General features: G+C 35.9%; 1 protein-coding gene across 3 annotated transcripts; it reads left to right on the top strand.

Moving 5' to 3' along the window:
• The first annotated feature begins 497 nt into the window (after positions 1 to 497).
• LOC131154127 (mannosyltransferase APTG1) lies at positions 498 to 23,629 on the top strand. 3 transcript variants are annotated; one of them, XM_058106663.1, is made up of 11 exons: positions 498 to 804; positions 1,712 to 2,008; positions 2,268 to 2,385; positions 4,511 to 4,615; positions 4,761 to 5,041; positions 10,907 to 11,188; positions 11,282 to 11,483; positions 11,705 to 11,856; positions 11,959 to 12,121; positions 12,217 to 12,292; positions 23,297 to 23,629. In XM_058106663.1, exons 2-11 carry the CDS (start codon positions 1,761 to 1,763, stop codon positions 23,317 to 23,319), a joined length of 1,650 nt encoding a protein of 549 aa, XP_057962646.1. In that variant the 5' UTR covers positions 498 to 804; positions 1,712 to 1,760; the 3' UTR covers positions 23,320 to 23,629. The 3 variants fall into 3 exon arrangements, 2 of the variants coding, with proteins under 2 accessions (XP_057962646.1, XP_057962647.1); XR_009136341.1 differs by having other exon boundaries at positions 555 to 804; positions 12,217 to 12,355; XM_058106664.1 differs by having other exon boundaries at positions 555 to 804; positions 4,761 to 5,027; positions 11,055 to 11,188.
• Positions 23,630 to 23,889: the final 260 nt, after the last annotated feature.

The following is a 23,889-nucleotide window of genomic DNA, read 5'->3' as shown; positions in this document are numbered from 1 at the left end:
TGTAACTTTAACCCTAATGCTAAAAGGAAAGACAACATTTTTTGAGGTAATCTTCTTCATGATTTTTTTTTTATTTCTCCTCAATTTGGGAAAATAAGAGGTCCATTAAGTGGGCTAATATTATGTAATTTAGACACAATATCACAATTCAGAAAGCCTTTATTTATTTATTTATTGATTTGCCCTAAGGGATATATTAACCATAGTCGAAAAACTTATTACTTGGGATAAAAACAAATACTACAAATTCTAAACTCTAGTGTTACAACTCTAAATCCATGAACCACCTCTTGTTCAGCTGCCCCTTTACCTAAAATAAATTGGTTTTTTTTATAAAAAAAAATTAGCTCAAATTTATTGAATATCAAGAAAAATATAATAAATAGGTACGACTTTCAATAATCGTTTCAGAAGTTTTCTCCATTTACAAATTATCTTCTAATTAAAATTTCATAAATTATGACTATAAATAATACAATAAAATAAAACAACATTTTATAACTTTTATTGTCTGTTTAATTGTTCATTATTTTTTTTAAAAATAGAAAATTTAAATTCTCAAGTCTTCGCTCCCACAACTAAACCAAATCTCTGCAAAGTGCAAACCACCGTATCTTCTCTTCCCTATTCTATTTCCTCCGAACATCTCCAACAGATCGCAGGTGATTTTGCCGTCCTCGCTGGGAGAGAGAGCGAGTGGTTCCGATGAACGTCGCCCTAGAAGATGACCGGAGGTGTCTTGGCGGTTGCTTGACATCGAGGAGCTTCTGATCCCTTCAGTGGAGCGCGCAAATCGCGAAGATGGTAGGCCTGGATATATATATGTTTTGTTTTTATACATAGCCAGCTCTATACTATGTTTGAGGAACAGGAAGATGGAGTAGGCATTAGGTTCCAAGGAGTAGGAAAGGGAGATGTTCGATGCTGTGAATGATGCGTGTTGACAGTACCTGAGAAGAAAAGAAGAAGAGAAGCCTAGAACTTAGGAAATGCACCTAGGGTTTGTGGAAATACAATTCCAACCACTGTCTTCGTTCAAAGCCAACCAATGACTTGACTAGAATAGCAAATAACTTGACAATCAAACTGGCCAAGGACTTTTAAAAAGATTACCTAATAAATAATGCACAAAAAAACTTTAAAGATGTTAAGATTATAACTCTGCCCCTGAAAGAATTACACACGTTGTATATCTGCTGCTTCAAAAACAACAAACAGCACTACTCAAAATGAAGTGAAGCCTTTGAACTTGCATTTCCTGCACTCTTATACTTGAGTATGTCACAGAATTACAAATTTATAGTGCATTTATATGAATTACATAGTCGAAAGAGCTTCAGTGACTTTGAGAATGAATATGTGATAAATATATATTTCCAGGTGAAGAGCATGTATATTATGAATTTTGTGATATTAGGGGTTTACATTAATGATAGTAGTAAGAGCATGTAAATTGCAGATAATAAAATTACTAATTATCAAACCTTCATCCATAAGAAATTTGGACTGTGAGTTTAAAGTTTGTTCAAATTACTCAAAAGCAGCAGTGCAATGCACATATCCATGGCTAGTGATTAATAGTAGTTTTATTAAGTTGATTAATAATTGATAACATATTTTATTATGATTTTAAAATTGTATGATGGTTCATTGTTATTTGATTATCTTAATAAATTTTTCTTTGTGCTTACATTTTTCTGATCTGTTACAGTTCTGAGGTTCTCTCTTGGTGACTCCTCGTCTTTTGGACTATACATGCAATGAGGCAGAGAGAGAGCAGGGCAACTTCCTTTGTGGCTCCCAGTAATAGAATTCAACATCCCAAACATGTGGTTAAAGAGCAAAAGAAGAGAATCACTGCCCAAGTCTCTGATCATTTTTTCTCGTCAAAGATGGTATTTGCACTTTGCTTGGTCTTTCGGTTGGCAAATTCTTTATTGGTGCAGACATATTTTAACCCAGATGAGCACTGGCAAGCCCTAGAAGTTGCACACCACATTACATTCGGGTAACTTAAAAAAAAAAATCTAAAGTTGTTCTGGGTACCCTTTCGAATCTATATTTCTTTTTCTTTTTGTTTTTGAATCAGTAGTTATACAACGTTTTTTAAATCAAGGGAAGTGATTGATTGGTTCCCGGATGTTAATCAGATGGTACCTGAAATACAAATACAATCATGCTGATATTTTTAGATTCTGTTTTGTTCAATTTTAACATGTTTCTTTGTTGGAACTAAATGTTGTGCTTGTTGGTTCTTTAAATAACAGGTATGGTCATTTGACATGGGAATGGAACAAGGGTATTCGCAGTTACCTGCATCCTATGCTGTTTGCTGTCCTTTATAAAATTCTTGCAATATTCCATCTTGATACCCCTTGGTTTATGGTAAGATTTTGTATGAGAAAATACAAAGCTCTCATAGATTCTGCTGCATAAAATAATTGGACCAATATTGGGTTCTTCATCTGATGTATGCATTTGCAAAGCAAATGGCATATATGTTTTGATTGCATAAGGTTGTTATGAGTTGAAGGATTGATGAGTTAGGAACGTGGCAAATTTATATTTGGAATAAAAATCATTTGGAGTTAAACTAACAGGAAGTGTGAGGAGACCTGTCTTCAGTGAGGGTTTTTTGCGCATTCCTGGGAAGAGGGCTCAGTGGGTAGTAGTCTTGCCCGCATGCACTCTTTTTTAACTCTATGGCTTGTTGATGCTGAAGTAGCATTTAAATTTTATGAAGCTACTCTAAATGCATGGCATTTCGTAATAGTTGAACCTTGTCAAAGGGCCTGCTAGCAAGAAGAGACTAACCATCAACTTAGCAGTTTGATCTCCAGAATCATCTCCGGAATGTGATTGTAAATGACAAAAAATGCATTGTTAACTTGTTATTGAAGACAATGTCTTTTATTAATTCATCTTATCCTTTATGTATTTGGCTGAGAATATTGGAGTATGGGAAACTGAAAATTTGAAACTGCTTTGTGATTGCTGTTTTTTCCGGTCAGAGTGCAAGCTCATTTTGGATTTCATTTTTTCTCCTCGATTGTTGACCTTCCTCCAAATTCTCCATTAGGTGGATGGTTTGTATACCATCCATTTTTCATATACCCTGCTCTATGTGGGAGCCTTTTCCATTTTTTTAAGTGAAGCCTTGTTCATTTAACTGTCCTTTTTGTTTCCCATTCAACCTTTATTTTGTTCATTTTTCTTTAACCCAGGATCTCTACAAATGTGGGGGAGGTTGCCTAAGATCCACTTCCCCAAAAAACTCCTATAAGTGGGAGCCTTGTGCATTAACTAGCCTTTCTTCTTGTTTGTTTTCCCCAAAATTTACAGGGAACGTAAACTTTGGTTGGAAATGTTAAATTTAATGTTTCATATTAAGCATATTTCTTAAATCGAGATTTGAATTGTGAATCGAAATTCCAACTTTGGGAATCGAGAATTAAATTGAATCAAATCGAATCCTAAGATTTGGTTCAAATGTCCAAAATCAATTCTAAATGACATGCATATATTAATATACGAACAACTAATAAAATAGTACAATACATTTGAATTTTGACAGTAAAACAAATGATATTTCATGTGTATGCTTTTCACAAACAAATGGAAAGGAAGGGAATGAATCAAAAAATATCGATGAAAAAATGAACTTTATGCTGTTTAAGGGAAAGAATTCAAGATAAAAAAAACTGAACTTTTGGTGTTTATCAACAATTAAAAAAATAATAACTTTTCATACTCATTCTTTCTTGAACTAAAAAGAAAAAAGAAATTAACTTTATAAAATGATAATATTTGAACAAAGTACTAAAAAAACCAATTTTTTGAATCTTAGCTACGCAACAGAACATCAATACCAACTTAGGTTGGTGTTTTCCCCTTCTAAATGGCAGAACACAATACTCCTCCAAGAGTGAATAATGGTTTAGTGAAGGCAAGGTAAGATCTAAAGTTCTATTTTATCCTCTTTTTTGAGCATAAAACTGACATAGATAGGTCAGTCAAGATATAATAGGTCTAGAATCGTGCAAATCGACAGATTCAGATTGATTAGCTAGATTCACAAGGTGAATCCAAATTTGGCAACAATTCACTTGTTTTTAGGTTCGCTAGCAAAATTCGAATCGATTTGGTGTGGAATTGATATGAATCGTATGAATCAAATTGCAAATGGTAAGATTCTAACAATTATGTTATTAAGTATTCTTATGCTTTCCAAGTGGAACATTTGAAGCAATTTTTGTGTGTTGTGCACACTTCTCTTATGTTTTTATATGATTGCGAATCATAAGATTCTAACAACTATGTTATTGAGTACTATTATGTTTACCAAGTGGAACATTTGAAGCAGTTTTTTTGTGTTATATGCTCACGCTTTAATGTTTCATTATCCTTAAATGATACGAGTCTTGGATGCATTGAAAAATGATATATATATATTTTTTTGTTTTTAAAGTTTTCATTATGGCCTGTTAATTGTTATTCCCATACTTCATAGATGAAGGCTCCACGGCTGGTGCAGTCCGTGTTTTCTGCTGTCGGGGATTTCTACTTCTACAAATTCTCAGTTGCTGTATTTGGTGATCAAGTTGCCCGATTGGCAGTATCCATTTACAGCTTGAATTATTGCAAAAGCATATGCAGTTCCCTTTTCATTTTATAATTTCTAATAAGCTCCCTCGCTATTGTCGTTCCTAATTGAACAATTTCTACACTTGTGGTAAATGACATCCTTAACTCTATTGCAGCTTTTTTGTCAGCTGACAAATTGGTTTATGTTTTTCAGTTTCACTCGAACACTATCAAATAGTTTAGAGACAGTTCTTACACTAGTGAGCCTGTATTACTGGCCTTGTATGAGGGTTTCCTCCAAAAAAGAGGTTTCAAGAAGGTGGGGATTGGTTGTTGCAGCATTAGCTTGTGCCATTCGACCCACAAGTGCAATTACATGGGTGTATGTTGGCCTTCTAGAGCTCTTTCTTGCACGTGATAGACTGAGATTCATTATATTTGAGGTGATCCCTGTTGGGTAGGTATTAAGCCATCGTTTTGCTTAAGCTTTCAAATTAATTATAGTTGCATCACTGCTTTTGCTTCATATATGTTCCAAATTTTGATGACTTTATAATTATTTATCTTTATGAAAATATCTGTAATTGTCCCATATTATAAAATTATGTGGTTGTGTCCTAGCATGGTCTTTTTTTAAAATCATCACTGACTTACAACAATGACAACAACAAACCAAGCCTAGTCCCATTAGATGGGGTCGGCTACATGAATCCTTTTCTACCAATTTATGTGATAATGTGCACTTTTCTTTGACAGATTTAAGGTTATTAAATTCTTACTATCTCATTCTAAGTTGTTTTCTGTCTACTTCTACCCCCTCTATTGCTCCTCATAGTAACTAGCTCATTCCTCCTCATTGGCGCACTATTTGGCCTATGTTGCAGATACTGAAACCATCTAAGTCCTCTCTCTCATCTTATCTTTTAATATGATCTATGCATAACTTATTGCAAATGTGTTCATTCCTTAGTTTATTTTTTAATGTTATACTAATCCACCTTAACATTCTCATCTCGACAACTTTTACTTTTTGGATATGTTGTTTCTTAATCGCCCAACATTTTGATTTATATTGCATAGTTGGTCTTACAGTCTTCCTATAGAACTTCCCCTTAATTTTAAGCGTATTCTATGATCACACAATACACTCGAAGCACTTCTTCATTTCATCTTCAATTTAATTCTATGCATTACATCTTCTTCAATTTCTTGTTTAGCTTTGCATGATAGATCCAAGGTATCAAAATTTACTAGTGTTATCGATTTCTTGATTATTAAGTTTAGCCTTTTCTCTAATATTCTATCTTATTTCTACTTATCCTAAAATCTTTAGATTCTAAAAATCTTCTCTCCATATTTCTAAGTTAGATTTTACCTACCCCTAGTTTTATCAATAAAGAGAATATCATCAGCGAACAATATGTACCGTGAAACCTCATTTTGGATACTCTTGTAAGTTCATTCATCACTAGAGCAAAAAGTAAGAGCTCAAAGCAGATTCTTGATGTACACCTATTGTGATTGGAAATTCCCAAGCCTCTCCACTTATAGTTCTAACGCTTGTCATTGCTTCATCGTACATATCATTAATGATATCTGTGTACCTACTACATACACCATTTTTTTATACCCTATCATATGCTTTCTCTAAGTTAGTAAAACCATATACAAGTTCCTATTCTTTTCCTTAAAACTTCTCCATTAATATTCTTAAAAGATATATAGCCTTTGTAATAGATCTCCCAAGCAAAAAATCTAGATTGACTTTTTGAGACCCTCATTTCTAACCTTAATCTTTTCTCAACTACCCTTTTTTATAATTTCATTATAGTTAGTACAATTTTGAGTATCTCATTTATTTTTGTATATAGGTATTAAAGTGTTTTTCCTCCGTTTGTTTGGTATTTTCTTAGTTTTTATAATTGTGTTAAATAAATGTAGTTAACCATATGTGTTGTTATCACCAACATTTTCAAACTTCAATTGGGATGTTATGCGATCCTGTATCTTTTCCATTTTTCATTTTTTTATGCATTAACTCTAATTTCATGAATAGATCGCATATTTTAAGTCTTTTCTTCATTTGGCCATTCTAAATTTAAGCCTTCTACTTGCTTTTTATTAAATAGTTTTCTAAAGTAACTTCGCCACCTTTCTTTTATGCATTCTTTCTTAACCAAGACAATATTATCCTTTCTCTTCCATTTTATAATATATAAATCTAACACTGAAACTCTATGTTGTGTAGTAAAGTTTTCACCTCGGATAACTTTACAATCCTTACATGATAAACAATCTACCCTCCTAGTTAAAAAAAAATCTATTTGACTTTTATATGCAATAATTTAGGTATAATACCGGTTGAAAATAAGATATAAGATAAGGGAGGGGCGGCTTAGATGCTTTGGGCATTTGAAATACAAGCCTAGTAGAGCACTTGTAAGGAAGAGTGAGTTAGTTATTGTTTCTGGCATGAAAAGGGGCAGGGTTAGGCCTAAAATAACTTGAAATGAGGTAGTGAGGAAGGAAACCGCTCTGGATCAGCTAAATTGGCAAGAAAGGATTCATGTAGCCGATCCCATCTAGTGTGACTTAAGGCTTGTTTTTTTTTTTGTTGTTGTTGTTGTACTTTTGAAGGTTATTAAGTGTTCATCTGTTTTCTTAAAGCAATTAGTTGTTGTAATAAAATCATATGACATAGCGAAAGCTAAGATCATATCCCCAATCTCATTTTTATCTCCATATCTATGTCCTCCATTTATCCTCTCATAACCTTTATTATCCTTTCCAATATATTCATTCAACTCTCCTTGTAGTAATTTGTGTGTTTAATTCAATTATTAACTAGAGCAAGTGTCTAGCAAAAAAAAAAAAAAGAGAATAACTGGAGCAGGTGGCTGAGGTATGGGTGACCAAGCCTCGACCTTGATATATTGAATAAAAAAAAATAGTAAAAATAAAAAAAAATAAACTTGCAAGAATATCTGAATTTAACAGTTCGATCATACAAAATTAAAATACTGACATACAAATTGGACTAATGGCTAGTCTGTGGCTACTTGGATTGCTTGGTGTTGGTGTCTTGCAAAATTGCCTCATTCATCCCTATGCAACAGGGAAAAAGTGCAACATTTGATTAGAAAACGAAAAGGAATTCTTTGGAGCAGATTTAGGGATGATATTTCATGGACTTGAATTAGGAAAGGGAGAAGCCTTGCATGGCAAGAAAAAACCCTAATCTAAGCTTTTTTGAGATTGGCTTAGGCACCAATTAGATACAATTACTCATGGCTAGAGGCACAGGAGTTACGAAGTAGAGACATGATCACAAGGGAAGAGAGGGGTGCGGCTAACTGAGGAGGATTAAACAAAAATCCTGGAGACTGCAGGGGAGAGCCATAGTCGGCTATTAAAGGGTGTTTAGGGCAATTCCTACAACTGAATCACGTGCAATGCTTATATCCTTCTTTCAAAATCATCAATTTGAATTTACTTTGAAAAATGAAAATCATATGTTGTGATCATGCAAAATAATCCTTTTTTTTTTTTCTTTCCTAAATTATTCCCCCACTGTGAGGATCAACCCATTCAAAAACAGATTGGAACACCCTCCTTTGTTGATGCAACAGAACAAAGTTTTAAGTAGCAGTAGTGGGCGGTGTAACGTAATAGTAACGAGTAAAGCAAGTCGCGGGAGTAGCGGATGTTATATAATGGGAAGTGGGTGTAAGGGCCGTGAATTTTTTTCAAGCACACACAACCTTATCTATATTGGTAAATTTGCATGTTTTAAGCTCTTAACTCTTAAGAGTTCTAGTGTATTTTGGATCTTTTAGTTCAACTTAATAACATTGTTTACTAAGGAGAACAAATTTTACATTTGTTTAAAATCTCTATTGATAGAAAAATTATGTATATAATTTCAGTTTTTCACTAATCACATGCTTGATAAATCAATTAATAAAACAAAATTCATTATACACCCCACTAATCTATTAGGCACATAAGACATACAAATAATACAAAAAAAATTAAATTAATTTTATTATTTATTTTTTAAAGTTTTAAAAATCTAATAATTTTAAACTAACAAGTTGTATTGAGTAAATGTAACCTACATTTTAACACTATAATATATAATCATAAAATTTATAATTAAATAAATAATGTACTACAACTTGAACAAGGTAAAAACTAGGAAAGAAAAGAAGGTTGAAGTTGAATAAGATAGAAAAGATTACCAAAATAAATATTTTTTAACAAAATGGTGTCTATATCAAATTACTAATTAATGCATCTCTCGTGAATATTTTAAAAAATAATTTTTATAGCATTATCATCTTCGTTACATTCCCTCCTCTACATAGCTTATTAAGAATAATTTATGGAAAGAGGAAAAATAAAAATGAGAAGAAAAATAAAAAAATAATAATTTTTTTTTTTTTTTTTCTGTAAAAGTCCTGTAGCGGTTTTATAACAGCTGTAGCGGCTGTTATGTAATGGTAGCAGTCCTTAATGACCGTTACGACTGTGATTTTTCTTCTCACCATTTTAGCTGGGTGTAACGGTATTGGGGACTCTGCTATTTAAAACCATGCCATGGTTCTAAAAAGCAATAGTGGGTAGCGTAGTGTAATGGTAACAGGTTTAGCAGGAAGTGGAAGTAGCCGATGTTACATAATGGTAAGTGGGTGTAATGGTGGTGAATTTTTTTCAAACACGCACAGCCTTATGTATATCAGTGTATTTGTGTATTTTAAGGTCTTAACCCTTCTTAGAAAGGGTTTTAGTATATTTTGGATCCTTTAGTTCAACTAAGTTGGTAGGCTGTTCGGTAAGAGCAGAAATTTACATGTGTTTTTGAACCACCAGTGACAGAAAAATTGTGTGCGCGCGTGTATTTCTACTTCATTAATCTTATGTGTGATCAATTAGTTAATAAAACAAAATACATTATGCACTCCATTAACATATAAGACATAAGAATAATCCAAATATATAATAAATGAAGCAAGTTCTATTAGATCTACAAGTTATATTGTATAACTATAACCTAAGGTTTAAAATTATAATTATAATCATAAAATTATCATTTATCATTAAAAACACAAAGTACAACTTGGAAATAACAAAAACTATAAAAAAAAAAGGTTGAAGTTGAAAAATATAGAACAAAAATATCAAATTAGTAATATTATAAAAATAAAATATTTTCTTAACAAATTAGTGTTACCAAATTGTTAATTTATGCATATCTTGTGAGTATTTGAAAAAAAGAAAAAAATAGTAAATTTTGTTTCATTATCATCCTCATTGTAATCTTCCATCCCTCCCCCTCCCACATAGTATATTGAGAATGATTTACCTAAGAGCCATAGTGGCCTTTACGTGACAGTCGTGATCTGTAACGACTGCTATGGCTATGATTCTTTTTTCCACTGATTTTGTGGTGCATGACCGTACTGGGTACCCAAAAAACCGTTCCGTAACGACATTAGATAGCAGTCACAGTTGCTATTTAAAACTAGGATTCCAGCAATAGGTTGCAGGAATGTGCATGTTGATATGATTCCAGTGCACTTATGATTTTAATGATAGAGGATATGGTATGTAATGCCATGTGGTATCTATGACATGACCAGTGCAAGATGCTGCAGTCATATGTATCGACTCTGGAAGTCCATTTTGCTTTCCTCTTTTGTTTTCCTTTTTGATAGGCATTTCTGTTTTTTTAGTAGTCCTGGTTTTTGTTTGGTTTTAAATTTTTTGTGGTAGGGGTGGGGGGAGTGGATAGGATTTGAAAGGGGGTGTCATAGGTTTTAGAGATTGCAGCCATTAGCAACACTCACAAATTTATGCTTAATTGAACCTGCAAGCTGTACAATGACTGCCTGAGCGAGTTGTGGTTGGGGGGAGGGGGGGGGGGGGGGAGGGGGTTCGTAGAAAACCTGTAGAAGTATGGTCTCCATGCTCAAATAGCACAGTACATTTTGATGCATTGACTTGACAGCTTGCCTTTCAACTAGGCCGGGGCGGACACCAAACAAATATGTTGTAAACATCTCATATAACACTGTTTTGCATACCATACACAAGCAATCCCAGTCATTTCTATAATCTGTAAAATAATATAGAAAAAAGTGCATTACTGCAATAGCCAATAAGGTCACAACTAATGGAAATTGCAGTCCCCCTGCCCTCCAATGTGGTAATTCTCCTGAAAATATTATATTCTAGTTTACTTTTCTTCCTCTTCTTCTTCTTCTTCTTCTTCTGATTAGCTGATAGTTATATTATTCTCTTGCATGACTCATGGTTTCAGGGTTCTGATACTTGGACTCACAAGTTTATTGGATCGTATGATATATGGCTCGTGGATTTTTGTGCCTCTTAATTTTCTCAAGTTTAATTTTCTTTCCTCTGGTGGGGACTATTATGGAACTCATAAGTGGCACTGGTATTTTACTCAGGGATTTCCTGTCATGGTCTTCACTTTCTTACCATTTACTGTTGTTGGCATCTTCCTGTCTAAACAATGGAAGCTTTCTGGTCTTATTGCATGGGTCTTGGGACTTTACAGTGTATTAGGTCACAAAGAGTTCAGGTACCTTTTACATTTCCATCATTTTGCACATATCTACTGTTAACGTCCGTCTTCAGTTTCATACTTAACCTCCTACTAGAATCGGGGTTGCAGGTTTGTCCTGCCCGTGCTTCCAATAGCTCTTATGTTCGCTGGATATTCGTTAGCCATGATGAAGAAAACTGATTCCTCCGAAAGTAAAAGGAAAGGATCTCTAAACATCCGTGCTAAATTCCCTTCAAAAAGGCAGTTGACCATCGTTTTCTTGCTTGCTTCCAATGTCCCAATGGCCTTGTACATGAGTTTGATTCATCAGGTAATTTGTCTGGCCAGATTGAGATTTTTTGTTATTATAAATTTAGAGACAGAATAGATTTTCTTTTTTCGTACATCTTTTTTATCTTATCTTTTATGAAGATTACTAAGCTATAAAATTTTTAATGAAAGCCCAGAACACGACATGGGTTGTCATGTGGAATTGTTTATTTTCTTCTATTTTTCTCCTCTTGGTTGATTCTCACTTGCAATGCTAGACAGAGAGGCACTGAGGATGTAATGAACTATCTGTCAGTGGAGGCTTTGAATGGGAAAGTGAAAAGTATCCTTTTCCTGATGCCATGCCATGCGACACCTTACTACTCCACCCTGCACCGCGACCTGCCGATGCATTTCTTAGACTGCACTCCAAGGTTCAGAGTCCCTCAATTTGGCTGGGAAGTTTGTTATGCTATAATTTGATGAATGCATTTGATTTATGAGTCTAATTTCCATATTTGGATTGTGTTCATTAGTGCTGAGAAAGGAACAATAGATGAGTCAGATCGTTTCATGATGGACCCAGTTGGCTTCACATCAAATTTTGTGAAAAATTGGTCTCCACCTAGTCACATTGTATTATTTGATTCAGAAGAAAGACAACTGAGGGAGCTTCTAATCTTGCATTCATTCAAAGAGGTTTGCTTTTTAAATAATTATGTTCTCCCTCTCTGATCTCTCTCTCAGCTGACTCTGATCTCTCTCTCAGCTGACTCTGACGTATGGTTTGGCAGATAAAAAGATTTTTCCATGCTCATTTCAAGGTGGATCATGGTCTTCAAGCATCAGTTGCTGTATATGCTTTGACAGGCCAGTGATACTCTCAAATGCAAAATCATTTTGTTGCAATCTCTGGCTGTTCTATTCTTTAAGGTTCTTTCTTTCCCCAATCCCCTCCCTCCCGTACCCTTTCTCCAAATTCCTTCTGAAGAATTTTCATTTTTTCTGTTCTCATTTTTATTTCTTTTGATAATTTGATTTGTTGTGATCAACAAAAAACAGTAGCTTGGTTAAAGGCACATTATTATCCTGCTTTTTAAAATTATCCATGCCTAATGGTATTTATGCATTAGATCTACTTAAATTTTTGTTTTCTTCATCTAGCGTTGAACTTTATGAGAACAGTAACCCGGGCTACTGCCAAGCCTCTTATGGTTGTGTAGGGGTCCATAGACTGACTTTGAAAGAGATGGTTGGGCTATTTTCAGAACCTTTAAAATCATGGCAATGCCATTTTAACATCAAGGACAATTTGTTGTAGGACGCTATTTAAATGCACTGAGACCTTGGCAAACACCTTAGCACTTTCCTAAGCCGCCAAATGTGATAATTGACTTGTGGTTGCCAATAGCATATTCCAAACAGCAAAAATATTTGTGGACTCTAGTATTTGCAAGGCAGAACAGATCCTGCACTAAATGGAATTAGAGATGCAACTGCTGAAGGAGAGATGATATTTAGATTCATCGTCTTCTCCACAAAGCAGACAAATGGGAGAGACCGTATTAACCCAAAATGACACCGTTTCAAAATATGTAGCAACCAGACCCATAAAAAGATGAAGGCCATTCTAACTGAAAAAAAAAATAAAAAAAAAATGTAATTATAGTTTTAAAATGATATTAATTTCAAAAACAACAATGCATATGACAATCGAATAATTATGTTAACATACAATAAAAATAAAAAATTCATTATGCTGATAAAATTTGCCATTGAGTTGATTATTAAAATGACAACCTTATATATATATATAATTCATCAAATGTTGTTCACGGTTTATGCTAACCCATTTATTATTTAGACATTAATTAACGGTTTGCATTTGGGAGCATCAATGAATCTTGAATTCAATTTTAAATGTATTTAGATAAAATTCAATGCACTTTTGTATTACATTTTATTCAGATTTATACAAATCTAAATCTAAGACTTCATTTAAATATTGGTCAAAAGAATGAGTGAGGATGATTCAATTCATTCAAAAGTGTTTAAAGGTTCATAATGTCTGGTTTTCTGCCATTTGCATAATCTAATATTTGCATATCAGCAATTGGAAATACATAACTAAGTCACCTTTTGAAATTGGCCATAAAGGAAATTAAACATGGAACATTTCAATAGGCATTGCAAAGCACTTTATCTTCATCCAACTAAAGTAGAATAGGAAGTTTTTAATTTAAATCTTTCATGTATGCTTTCACCAATATAGAAAAGTAATGAAATCTAAATGTATAGCATATCTAACTTAAAATATATTCTGACATCATATTTAGTATGTGAAATAGAATATAGTGAGAAGGGAATCGAATAAAAAAATAAATATATGATAAATTAATAAATAAATAATTTTAATTTTACACTGCATTAATGTTTACTTTTCTTCATTTTCAATCGTATTAGAATAAATTTTTTTTTTTTACTAATATTTGATATAGAGAAATAATATAATAATAAAAAAAAATTTTTTAACCTATTTTTAATCAAATAAAATCTTTAATCTTAAACATAGCCTTAAGCAATCATGTATGGATAGTAATTGCTTTGGAATAATGCATACTATATTACATTCGTCAAGTGTCAAATTTTAATAGTAACAATAATAATATAAACACATAAATGCAATCTACAAACATGTTAAATAAAATTATCTTATATTTAGAGAGATCTTCCGTTTGAATTTGTCTTAGATTTGAATAAGATATAATATAAAATTGTATTGAAATTTGTTCAAGTTCTCCCAAATCTAAACTCAAGATTTGAAATTCATACTTCCAAACACAACATAAGTGTTTTTACCAAATGGTTATAATTAATAAATTGAATTCAAATATCAATTAAAAATGTTGCCTTGGTCATTTACTTTCTCTCCCATTACTGGTTTTTAATTTTTAGTTTTTGTCTCTAATTTCTTATTTTCGTTTCTCTAATTTTTGACAATGATACCTAATATACCCAAATATATCAACCACCATGAGTTAATGGGGGATCAAAGCCCAGCAGTCAACACTAAAGTCAACTAGCTAGCAATTGGTGCCAACCCAATAATGGCCAGAGTGATCCACGTCGGCGCTATAATGACCAGAGTGATCCACGCCAATGGGGTAGTATTCGAAGCGATTCACGCTCACACCATGATTCGCCCATAAATGGCGAATTGCCCCCAAGTCAAACTCCTTCACTATAAATAGGGATTCGGAGAATTGGCTAAAGTATCTCATTCTAAATCCATCTTCACTGTTGCATACAACCTCTCTAGAGCAATCCCTTACTTAGGCATCAGAGTGATCCCTCAGAGTACACCTCGGGTCCTCCAAGCCACTCTTAATTTCTTCTTTTTCAGGCGATCAAGATCGGAAGGTTCATCAGAGATCCATTAACGTTTTATCCCACAACAATTGACGCTGTCTGTGGGAACACTTCTGAGAGGTGTTCATCTTACTTCCGATCTTCGATTCTTGCATCATGGCAACAACCACCAATTCCAGGCTAGATCCTGCTGCGGGTGATCAATCGCCCCAGTCCGTTCACTCTACACCTGGAGACCATTCGGGGGTTACAAGGGAGGAATTCCTTATCTTCTAAAGGAGAATGGAGGACATGACTACCTCTCAGAAGAAGATGGAGGACATGTTCAACATGCTCTTACAACAAAAGGGGTGTGAAAAACCTGTTCCCCGCCAACATCCGGTTGATCTTGATTTATAAGAGAAAGCAGAAAAATTGAAGGAGAGCAATGGAAAAACCAACCCCACAAAGGTGGAGGACACCAACAGCATGAGGATCAATGGACAACGATCAATCGAGTTGGAGGAAAAGATCAAGAAGATCGAACCGATAGAAAAGATGATAAAAGAGGGCCAAACCAACCCCTCTTCTAGAGAAGCCTCGTTGATGTCCTTGGATTCGCCTTTCACCAAAGAAGTGATGGAGGTCCCGCTACTAAGTAATTTCAAAATGCCAACCTTTGAAAGATACGAAGTATTGACAGACCCAATTGATCACCTCGATACCTTCAAGTACTAATGCAATTGTAAGGCGCACCAGATGCTATCATGTGTCGTGCATTTGCCACCACCCTTAAAGGTACTTCCAGAACATGATACCAGACACTGAAGCCTAGGTCAATCAACTCTTTCTTTGAAATGGAGCGGTAGTTCATCGACCATTTCATCAGCAGCCATAGGATAGCCAAAACCTCGGCCCATCTGATGAGTCTGGTCCATGGAGAAAGAGAGACTTTGAAGAAGTTTATACATCGCTTCCTTACGACAACCCTAGAGATCCGCAACCTGGATCACGGGGTAGCACTTGCAGTCCTAACCACGACCCTCCATCCTGGAGACTTTCTATACTTGCTGGGAAAGAGGCCCCCCAGCAGACATGGGGGAACTTATGGCAAGGGCACATAAGTATATCAACTTGGAATAGGTAATGGATACGAGGAGAGACCAGGCCGAGTAGAAAAGAAAGAGTGCGAAAGACATCATTGAAACTTCTAGAGCAGGAGAACGATTAGAGAACAACAAGCTACAAAGTAGCTCTAGGGGGTCAGGACACACAAGTAAGTTTTAGTCTTATACTCCCTTGAATGCCTCTCGAACTAATGTTCTAATGCACATAAGAGAAAAGAGATATGTTTCATGGTCTGAGCCTATGATTATGCCCTTACATAAGCGAAATGTGTCGAAGTTATGTCAGTTCCGCAGGGACCACGGGCATGATACAAAGGAGTGCATTCACCTTAAAAATGAAATCGAGGGCCTAATAAAAAGAGGGCACCTATCAGGGTTTGTGAAAAGGGGAGATCACCGAAGGGAAGTTCGTGAACAAAGAAAACTTGATGTAGAAGAGAAGGGAGAACAAATCGTCGGGGAGATTGTCATCATATTCGGCGAACCCACTAGCGATGGAGATAGCGGAGGTGCTCGAAAGAGGTATGCCAAACAGGTGCTCTTAATATAGGGAAAGGATCCGAACGACAAGAAATAGAAGCAAAAAGATACTATCACCTTCAATAGCAAAGACGAGGAGGGGGTGCAACAACCTCATGATGATGCCCTAGTGGTGTCGTTACTAGTGACCAACTATAAGGTAAGAAGAGGACTGATAGACAATAGGAGCTCGACCAACATAATATTTTGGTCGGTGCTACAAAATATGAAAATTGGTAGAGAACGCCTGAAGTCTATTTCCACCCCATTGGTTGGATTTGGAGAAGATGTGGTTCATCCAATGGGTACAATAACACTCCCCGTGATGATGAGGACATCCCCACAACAAATCACTTTGATAACTGACTTCTTGGTGGGCAATCAACCATCGGTTTACAACATCATACTAGGCCACCCCAAACTTAATGCAACCCGAGCCATGACATCCACCTATCATTTGAAGGTGAAATTCCCTACCCCTTGGGGATGGGGTGATCAATACTAGGTAGCAGCTCAAAATTGCTACGTAATGGCACTAAAAAGCAAGAATGAGGCACGAGAGACCCTGACCGTCGAAGATTTAGAGGCAAGGGGAGAATATCCACAAATCAGCACCCTAGACGAAGACCTCATGGGCGTCTCGATAACGGAAACCAGGAGAAGTGCGTACAAATTAGGAGTCGCTTATTAGACACTTTGAAAACATAACTAAGCTGACTACTAAGTGAGTATGCAGATATCTTTGCCTAGTCGGCTGATGACATGCCAGGGATTGACCCTTCGATCATGGAGCATAGATTACAGGTGAACCCTAACTATAAGCTTGTGAAGCAAAAGAAGAGGAGCTTCGCACTAGTGCGGGTCAAAGTGATAGAAGAAGAAATGACTAAACTAGAAAAGGGCAATTTTGTAAGGGAAGTTAGCTATCTAGAATGGCTTAGCAACGTGGTCTTAGTAAAAAAGCCAAATGGAAAGTGGCGGACCTGTATCGACTTCACAGATTTGAACAAAGCGTGCCCAAAGGATAGCTTCCCCCTTCCGTGGGTCGACCAGCTAGTATACTCGACGTCTCGACACGAGCTCCTAAGCTTCATGGATGCATATTTAGGTTATAACCAAATTCGTATGCTCCTTGGAGACGAGGAGAAGACGTCGTTCATAACCTAAAGGGGGCTCTACTGCTACAGAGTGATGCCCTTCGGGTTAAAGAATGCGGGTGTGACATATCAGAGGCTGGTTAACAAGATATTTAAAGATTTACTGGGAAAAACAATGGAGGCATATGTTGATGACATGCTTGTGAAAAGTCCGAAGGTGGAGGAGCATTGCAATGATTTAAAGGAGGCATTCGAGCTCCTACGCAGGTATCAAATGAAGTTAAATCCTGCTAAATGCGTGTTTGGTGTCTCTGTAGGGAAATTTTTAGGGTTCATGGTGACCCACAGGTGAATAGAAACTAACCCCGACAAAATACGTGCGTTGCTGGAAATGAAAACACCTCAAACGAAGAAGGAGATCCAGGTTCTGACTGGGAGGATTGCTTCATTCAGTAGGTTTGTCTCCTGCTTGAGAGATAATAGCCTACGTTCTTCAAGGCATTGCAGAAAAGGAGAGGATTTGAGTTGGGGGAGGAACAAAGTAAGGCCTTCGAGCTACTTAAGCAGTACCTTGGCTCCCCACCATTAATGACAAAGGCAGAGGCAAGAGAAGACCTTTACCTCTATATGGCCTCCACCCCACATGCGGTTAGCTCAATCTTAGTTAGAGAAGAGGGAAGACAACACAAGTCCATCTACTACACAAGCAAAGTGCTAAGTGGGGCTGAGATAAACTACACAACAGCAGAAAGGGAAGCCTTTGTCATCGTCTATGCAGCTTGAAAGTTGAGACCTTACTTTCAGGCACACAAGGTAATTGTGGTGACCAACTTACCGCTGATGCAGATCCTGTAGAGGCCGGAGACTTCGGGGAGAATGGTGAAGTAGTCAGTTCAGTTAGGGGAATTCGACATAGACTACAAGCCAAGGCTTGTTATCAATGCTCAGGTGTTGGCTGATTTCATGGTAGAACATTCCTGCGGGAGAACAAAGGAGCCAAACGTTTGGGTACTACACATTGATGGGTCATCGAATGAAGCTAGAGGGGGAGCTGGGCTAATCCTTACGACACCGGACGACTCAGAAATTTTGTATTCACTGAGATTGGAGTTCACAAAAACTAATAACGATGCTGAATACGCTGGCGGGCCTACTTCTAGTAGAATCTCTTAGGGTAACTCGACTTTAAGTCTCAAGTGATTCTCAGCTTGTGGTTGAGCAGATGAAGGGAGAGTTTGAGGTTAGGGACCAGAAGATGAAGAAATACCTGGCGAAAGCGAAAGAATACATCAGAACATTCACTCAGTTCGATATAGAGCACATACCACAAGCAAAGAACTTAAAGGCTGATGCGCTAACAAGATTGGCCTCAGCCTCAAAACCAGATTAGAAAAACACCATTTACTAAGAAAGAATTGGGAAGTCTTCTCATGAAGAGGTCGGCGTTAGTATGGCGGTGGTAGAAGTTAACGAAGAAGTCTAGAGGACAATCCTAATGTGGTACCTCTGGGATGGGTCCTTGCCAGGTGACAAGAAGTAGTCGATGAAGCTGAGGAGAAAGACAACCAGGTACACACTCTTAAATCAAGAGTTTTACATGCGATCCCTAACGTTGCCATACCTGCGATGCTTAGGCATCATAGAAGGAGAATACGTGTTGAGAGAAATCCACGAAGGGATATGTGGAAATCACTTGACCAGTAGAGCCTTAGCTCATAAGGCTTTAAGGTTGGGGTTCTATTTGAAGGAAAGACGCAGTCGAGATGGTTAAGTGGTGTGACAGATGCCAAAGGTGCGCGGGCATACCACACCTACTGGCCAATGTTGTAGAGACTTAGACAAATAATAATAAAGAAAAAAGGGAAATCAATTTGGTGCAAGACCAAATTATCGACGGTTTAGGGGAGCTTAGGAAAAACCGTCAACGATTTTGAGTTACTGAGGCCCAGTAAAGATAAAATAGTGAAAATAGGTCTGCTCAAAAACCAAATCGTCGACAATTTCCTCTGAGCCAGTAGCCTATAAATCAGTTCTTAATTCATTTTCTTTGGAAAATTTCTTCCTCTCTCCCTCTCTCTCTCTCTCTCTAGGGTTGCTAGATACTCGCTCGCTCTTTCTCTCCCCTCAATTTCTCACCCAATTTCAGCTCGAATCGAAGGATAAACATCATTTCGGGATCCCAACGTCGATTCTCTGTAGTTTAACTGGAGCAAATTAGTTGTTTGAGGATCTTAGGTACCACTCCAAACTTAAGGTAAAGGGAATAGATTATGTCAGACATTTATAGAAATTTAACTGATTAAATTATAGTATGTGATTGGAGAAATAATATATGAATGTTTTGAGAAAAATTGGGTTATTTAGTTTGAGTAAAACCCAAGAGATGTCTATACCGATATTTTCAGTAGAATATTATAGTATGAATTATCACTCAAACTGTGTGGCATGAGTTTGAATATTATGCACAATTAAATCGGTTAGTTTTTATGGTAATGTATATACATAGACAGGGATATGGTTTTTTATAGAATTATAGTATGATAGTGTTTTATACAAAGCTACAGTGTGCAGTATTTTATATAGAATTACAGTATTACAGTGTTCTATATAGAACTACAATATGATAGAATTTTATACAGAGTACAGAATGACAGTGTTCTCTATAGAACTACAGTATGACAACATTTTATACAAAGTTTGTAACACCTCGATTTTTCATACCATTTTTTTAACACATATTATCATACATTACATATCGGCCACGTCACCACCCTGATACCATTTAAACATGACCCGACCCGAGGTGGGTACCGAATAAAACGGTCATACCAGTATTTCTATCAACAGAAGTCACAATATATATATACACCACAACGAATACACATACAAGAGTATCAACCGTCCATAAGTTTATACATGAACATACATCCCAAAATAACAAAACTTTAGGGGAATCATCTATCCCTAGTTTACACACTCACCCTGTATGTCAGGGTACTAGCTCCACTCTATTTGGGAGCTCTATCACTAGCTTGATCTCGGTTTCCTGAAATGTTTAATACTTGGGTGAGACACATCTCAGTAAGATGGAATAAGTTATTGATAATGTGTGGCAATATGAGTGTAATTACAACAATATATACATATTCTTTCAAATCATTAATCATTTGAGAAAATAACCAATATGTGCATATAGCCATATAGATATAAAACATATCTTTTTATAAATTTTTAAACTCATTTCCAATTTCTTTTCTTTTCCCTTTTGCATCTTTCTTTCATTTCCCCCTTTTCATTATTTTTTCATATTTCATTTATTCGGCCCATGAGTATCTTCGGTAACCATTACCATGTTGTGTTTGTAACTTATGGCCACTTCCGTTTCACTATCCAGCCCATGCGTATCCTTAGTAACCATTTCATGTCGTGTCTATAACCCATGGCTACCCTGAGGATTTTCCTCCACGCCATGCTTCCCCCCATGGTCAGGGTTGGGCAGTCCGAAGGCTAGATCCAACTGCGATTGGCCGACCCGGTTAGATCAAATAATACCATATACCTGTCTGTAGTAATGAATGACTTGCCTCATACCTTGGTCAGGAATCTAGGGGACAATATACAACCCTTCTCTGGCCCATTCGTACTGCCACGTCACACACTCCGTGAGTCCGTATGGTTGCACTTTTCATCTGCTAACATCGGTACCGTGCTCGATATCATAACCCATCGTTGGGGTTTCCATATCCATCCATTAGGGGTTTTTTTTTTTTTTTTTTCATTTTCACCATTTCACTTTTCTCATATAAGCATTTCCTATTTCAATATTCATTGCAGTTGTTACGTTGCAATGTTCACATTTCCAATATTCACGTTCATCATTCATAAATCAGTATTTACATATCAATATTCACATTTCAATATTCCCAGTGGATTCACATTTGTCTACTATTTCATTCTCAGTATTTCAATACCTGTTTCATCTTATAATAATGTGTACATAAGTACGAAAATATATTACATTTCACATGTTTCGTCATTTCCAGTATGCACATATCAATATTTCATATTTCCTTCATTTCATAAAACCATTTCTATATTTCACATGTTTCCACATTTCTCTAAATATGCATATATCAGTGTTTCATACTTTCACTGTTTTCATAAAATCATTTCCATACATCCATTTATCCCATTTCATTATTTTCTAGAAATCATATTATCATTTCCACATTTCAAATCACATGTTACACTATACATTTCACCATTTTCATGTAATCATATGCCACACAAATTTTCATTTGTTATTCACATCATAATAATTTCAGGGAAAATACTATAATTTATTTCACATATAATTCAACCAGTATTTCACAAAAATACCTGCTATAACTTATTCCCCTTACCAAGATACTCACAAACAACCAATCCCTACGCCCGTGGCATTGACATCTCAAAAGCCTGAAATTTCCATTTCCTAGAACATTCAACAAAACCTCAAAATAATTTTCATAAAATACTTCCTAGGTTTCCAATAATCCAAATAAATCATTAAATTCTAAAATACTCAACTTACCCTGGTTTTGGAATGTTGCCCCAGAACCCCAAACTAAAATTTTGCTCCAGTTATGATGCAAAGAATCTTCCCACGAGCACCTTGGTACAATTTGATCGTCAAACCGAGCTTTATCGAAGCCAGAAATCTAGAGAGAAGGACGGAGGACCGAGCTTTCCATGAGAGAGAGAGAGAGAGAGAGAGAGAGAGAGAGAGAGAGAGAGAGTGTGTGTGTGTGTGTGTTTAAAAACATTTGCTCTCAGGTTCCTCTTTAAAATAGCCTCTGCATGTAAAACCGTCAATGGTTGTCTGTGCCTCATACAAAATCGTCATTAGTTTTGATTTTTAACCCATCATTTTTAACTGTTAACTTGTAACCGGCCTGTAGTAAAAAGCAAACCGGCGTTGATTTTCTGGCTTCCCACAAAACCGCCTCCAATTTTGGTCTTCATTTGGTCAAAACCTCTTTTTCTTTTATTTTCTCATTATTCATATTTCTGGATCTCTAAAGAGTTACAGAATGACAGTGTTCTATATAGAACTACAGTATGACAACATTTTATACATAGTTATAGTATTACAGTAATTTATATATAGAATTATAGTATGAAATTTTTACACTGAATTGTGAATATGATATCTTGTTGCTATATTGTTTTATAAATCACATTATATGGTTTAAGAACCCTGATAGACCATAGCTAAACACGGTACCATAGCTTCACAGATACCAGTGCAGCCACACTGTTGTGAGAGTGTTGGTGGTATACAATTGATTTGGCTAGTGAAGAGTAGAGTTACCCCCTGGAGTCCGTACCAATTGCGTAAGCAAATCGTACTTACAATTACAAATACAGATATAGTTTGACTTAACCTAGTAGTAGGCTAGCCATGGCTAAGTCCAGTCTTCGGACCGCACAACTTGGTCATGCGGGGTTAATTCATGACGTTGTATGTTTATCCATCCAGGGTAGTTCTTTTATTCATATGCGTGTATTTATGTATACAAAGAAATTTATATGCCAGAGTATGTTTTGGAAAGAAAGTAAGTATTTTGAAATATTTATAAAGGTATAAGTACAGTTTTATATGATTCCTCAGATAAAGTTAAAGTTAAAGTTGATTAATGGATGTGTTTTTATTACAGTAAAACTCATGTTGCCACACATTGATAATAATTTATTCTGTATTACTGATATGTGTCTCACTCCTATAATTTTTAACATTTCAGGAAATCCGAGGAACCAAGCTTAGAGTCTTTGAGGCGGGGTTGGATAGAGTTTTGTTTAGGGTAAGTATTTGTGAGACAGATATGTATATGGTTGGACTTCGTATGACCATGGATGTATTATGGATGTTATTTTGGGGATTTGTGTATGTACTTTGGAAGATGCTAGTACTTTGGTATTGTTTTGGGAGTGTATATATTTTGTTCTGTTGTGTTGTATTATCCGAGTTGTGAACAAGTGTACTTGGTGCCCATTTTGGGGCATCAAGATACTATAGTGTAGGGTATCAGAGCATTTTTATATTTATAGTAGTATAATTTTTGGGTCGTTACAAATTTGGTATCATAGCATATTTATGGTAGAATTTCATGGGGCATTACAAGTGCTCTCTCCCCCCTGACGAGTCCATGTCCTTTCGCTCAATGGAGACTGGATATCCTCGGACAATTACCTTAAGCGACAGGGCAGCGGAAATTCTTATTGGTGGCCATTGACTATTTCACCAAGTGGGTAGAGATAGAAGCCTTGGCAAACATAATAGAGCGCAACATCACCAAGTTCGTATGGACTTCGGTGGTTTGTAGGTTTGGCATCC

The sequence above is a fragment of the Malania oleifera genome, chromosome 4 (genome assembly GCF_029873635.1).
Source record: "Malania oleifera isolate guangnan ecotype guangnan chromosome 4, ASM2987363v1, whole genome shotgun sequence".
NCBI lineage: Eukaryota > Viridiplantae > Streptophyta > Magnoliopsida > Santalales > Ximeniaceae > Malania > Malania oleifera.
The sequence above is the reverse complement of the archived record's forward strand: the minus strand, read 5'-3'. Positions and strand labels throughout refer to the sequence as shown.

Bases quoted from the DNA above. Each gene is read 5' to 3' on its own strand.
- LOC131154127 (XM_058106663.1), top strand. From the start codon at position 1,761: ATGAGGCAGAGAGAGAGCAGGGCAACTTCCTTTGTGGCTCCCAGTAAT. The intron at 4,616-4,760 runs GTATCCATTTAC...ACTCTATTGCAG, and splicing joins ATCAAGTTGCCCGATTGGCA to CTTTTTTGTCAGCTGACAAA. The intron at 11,484-11,704 runs GTAATTTGTCTG...AATGCTAGACAG, and splicing joins ACATGAGTTTGATTCATCAG to AGAGGCACTGAGGATGTAAT.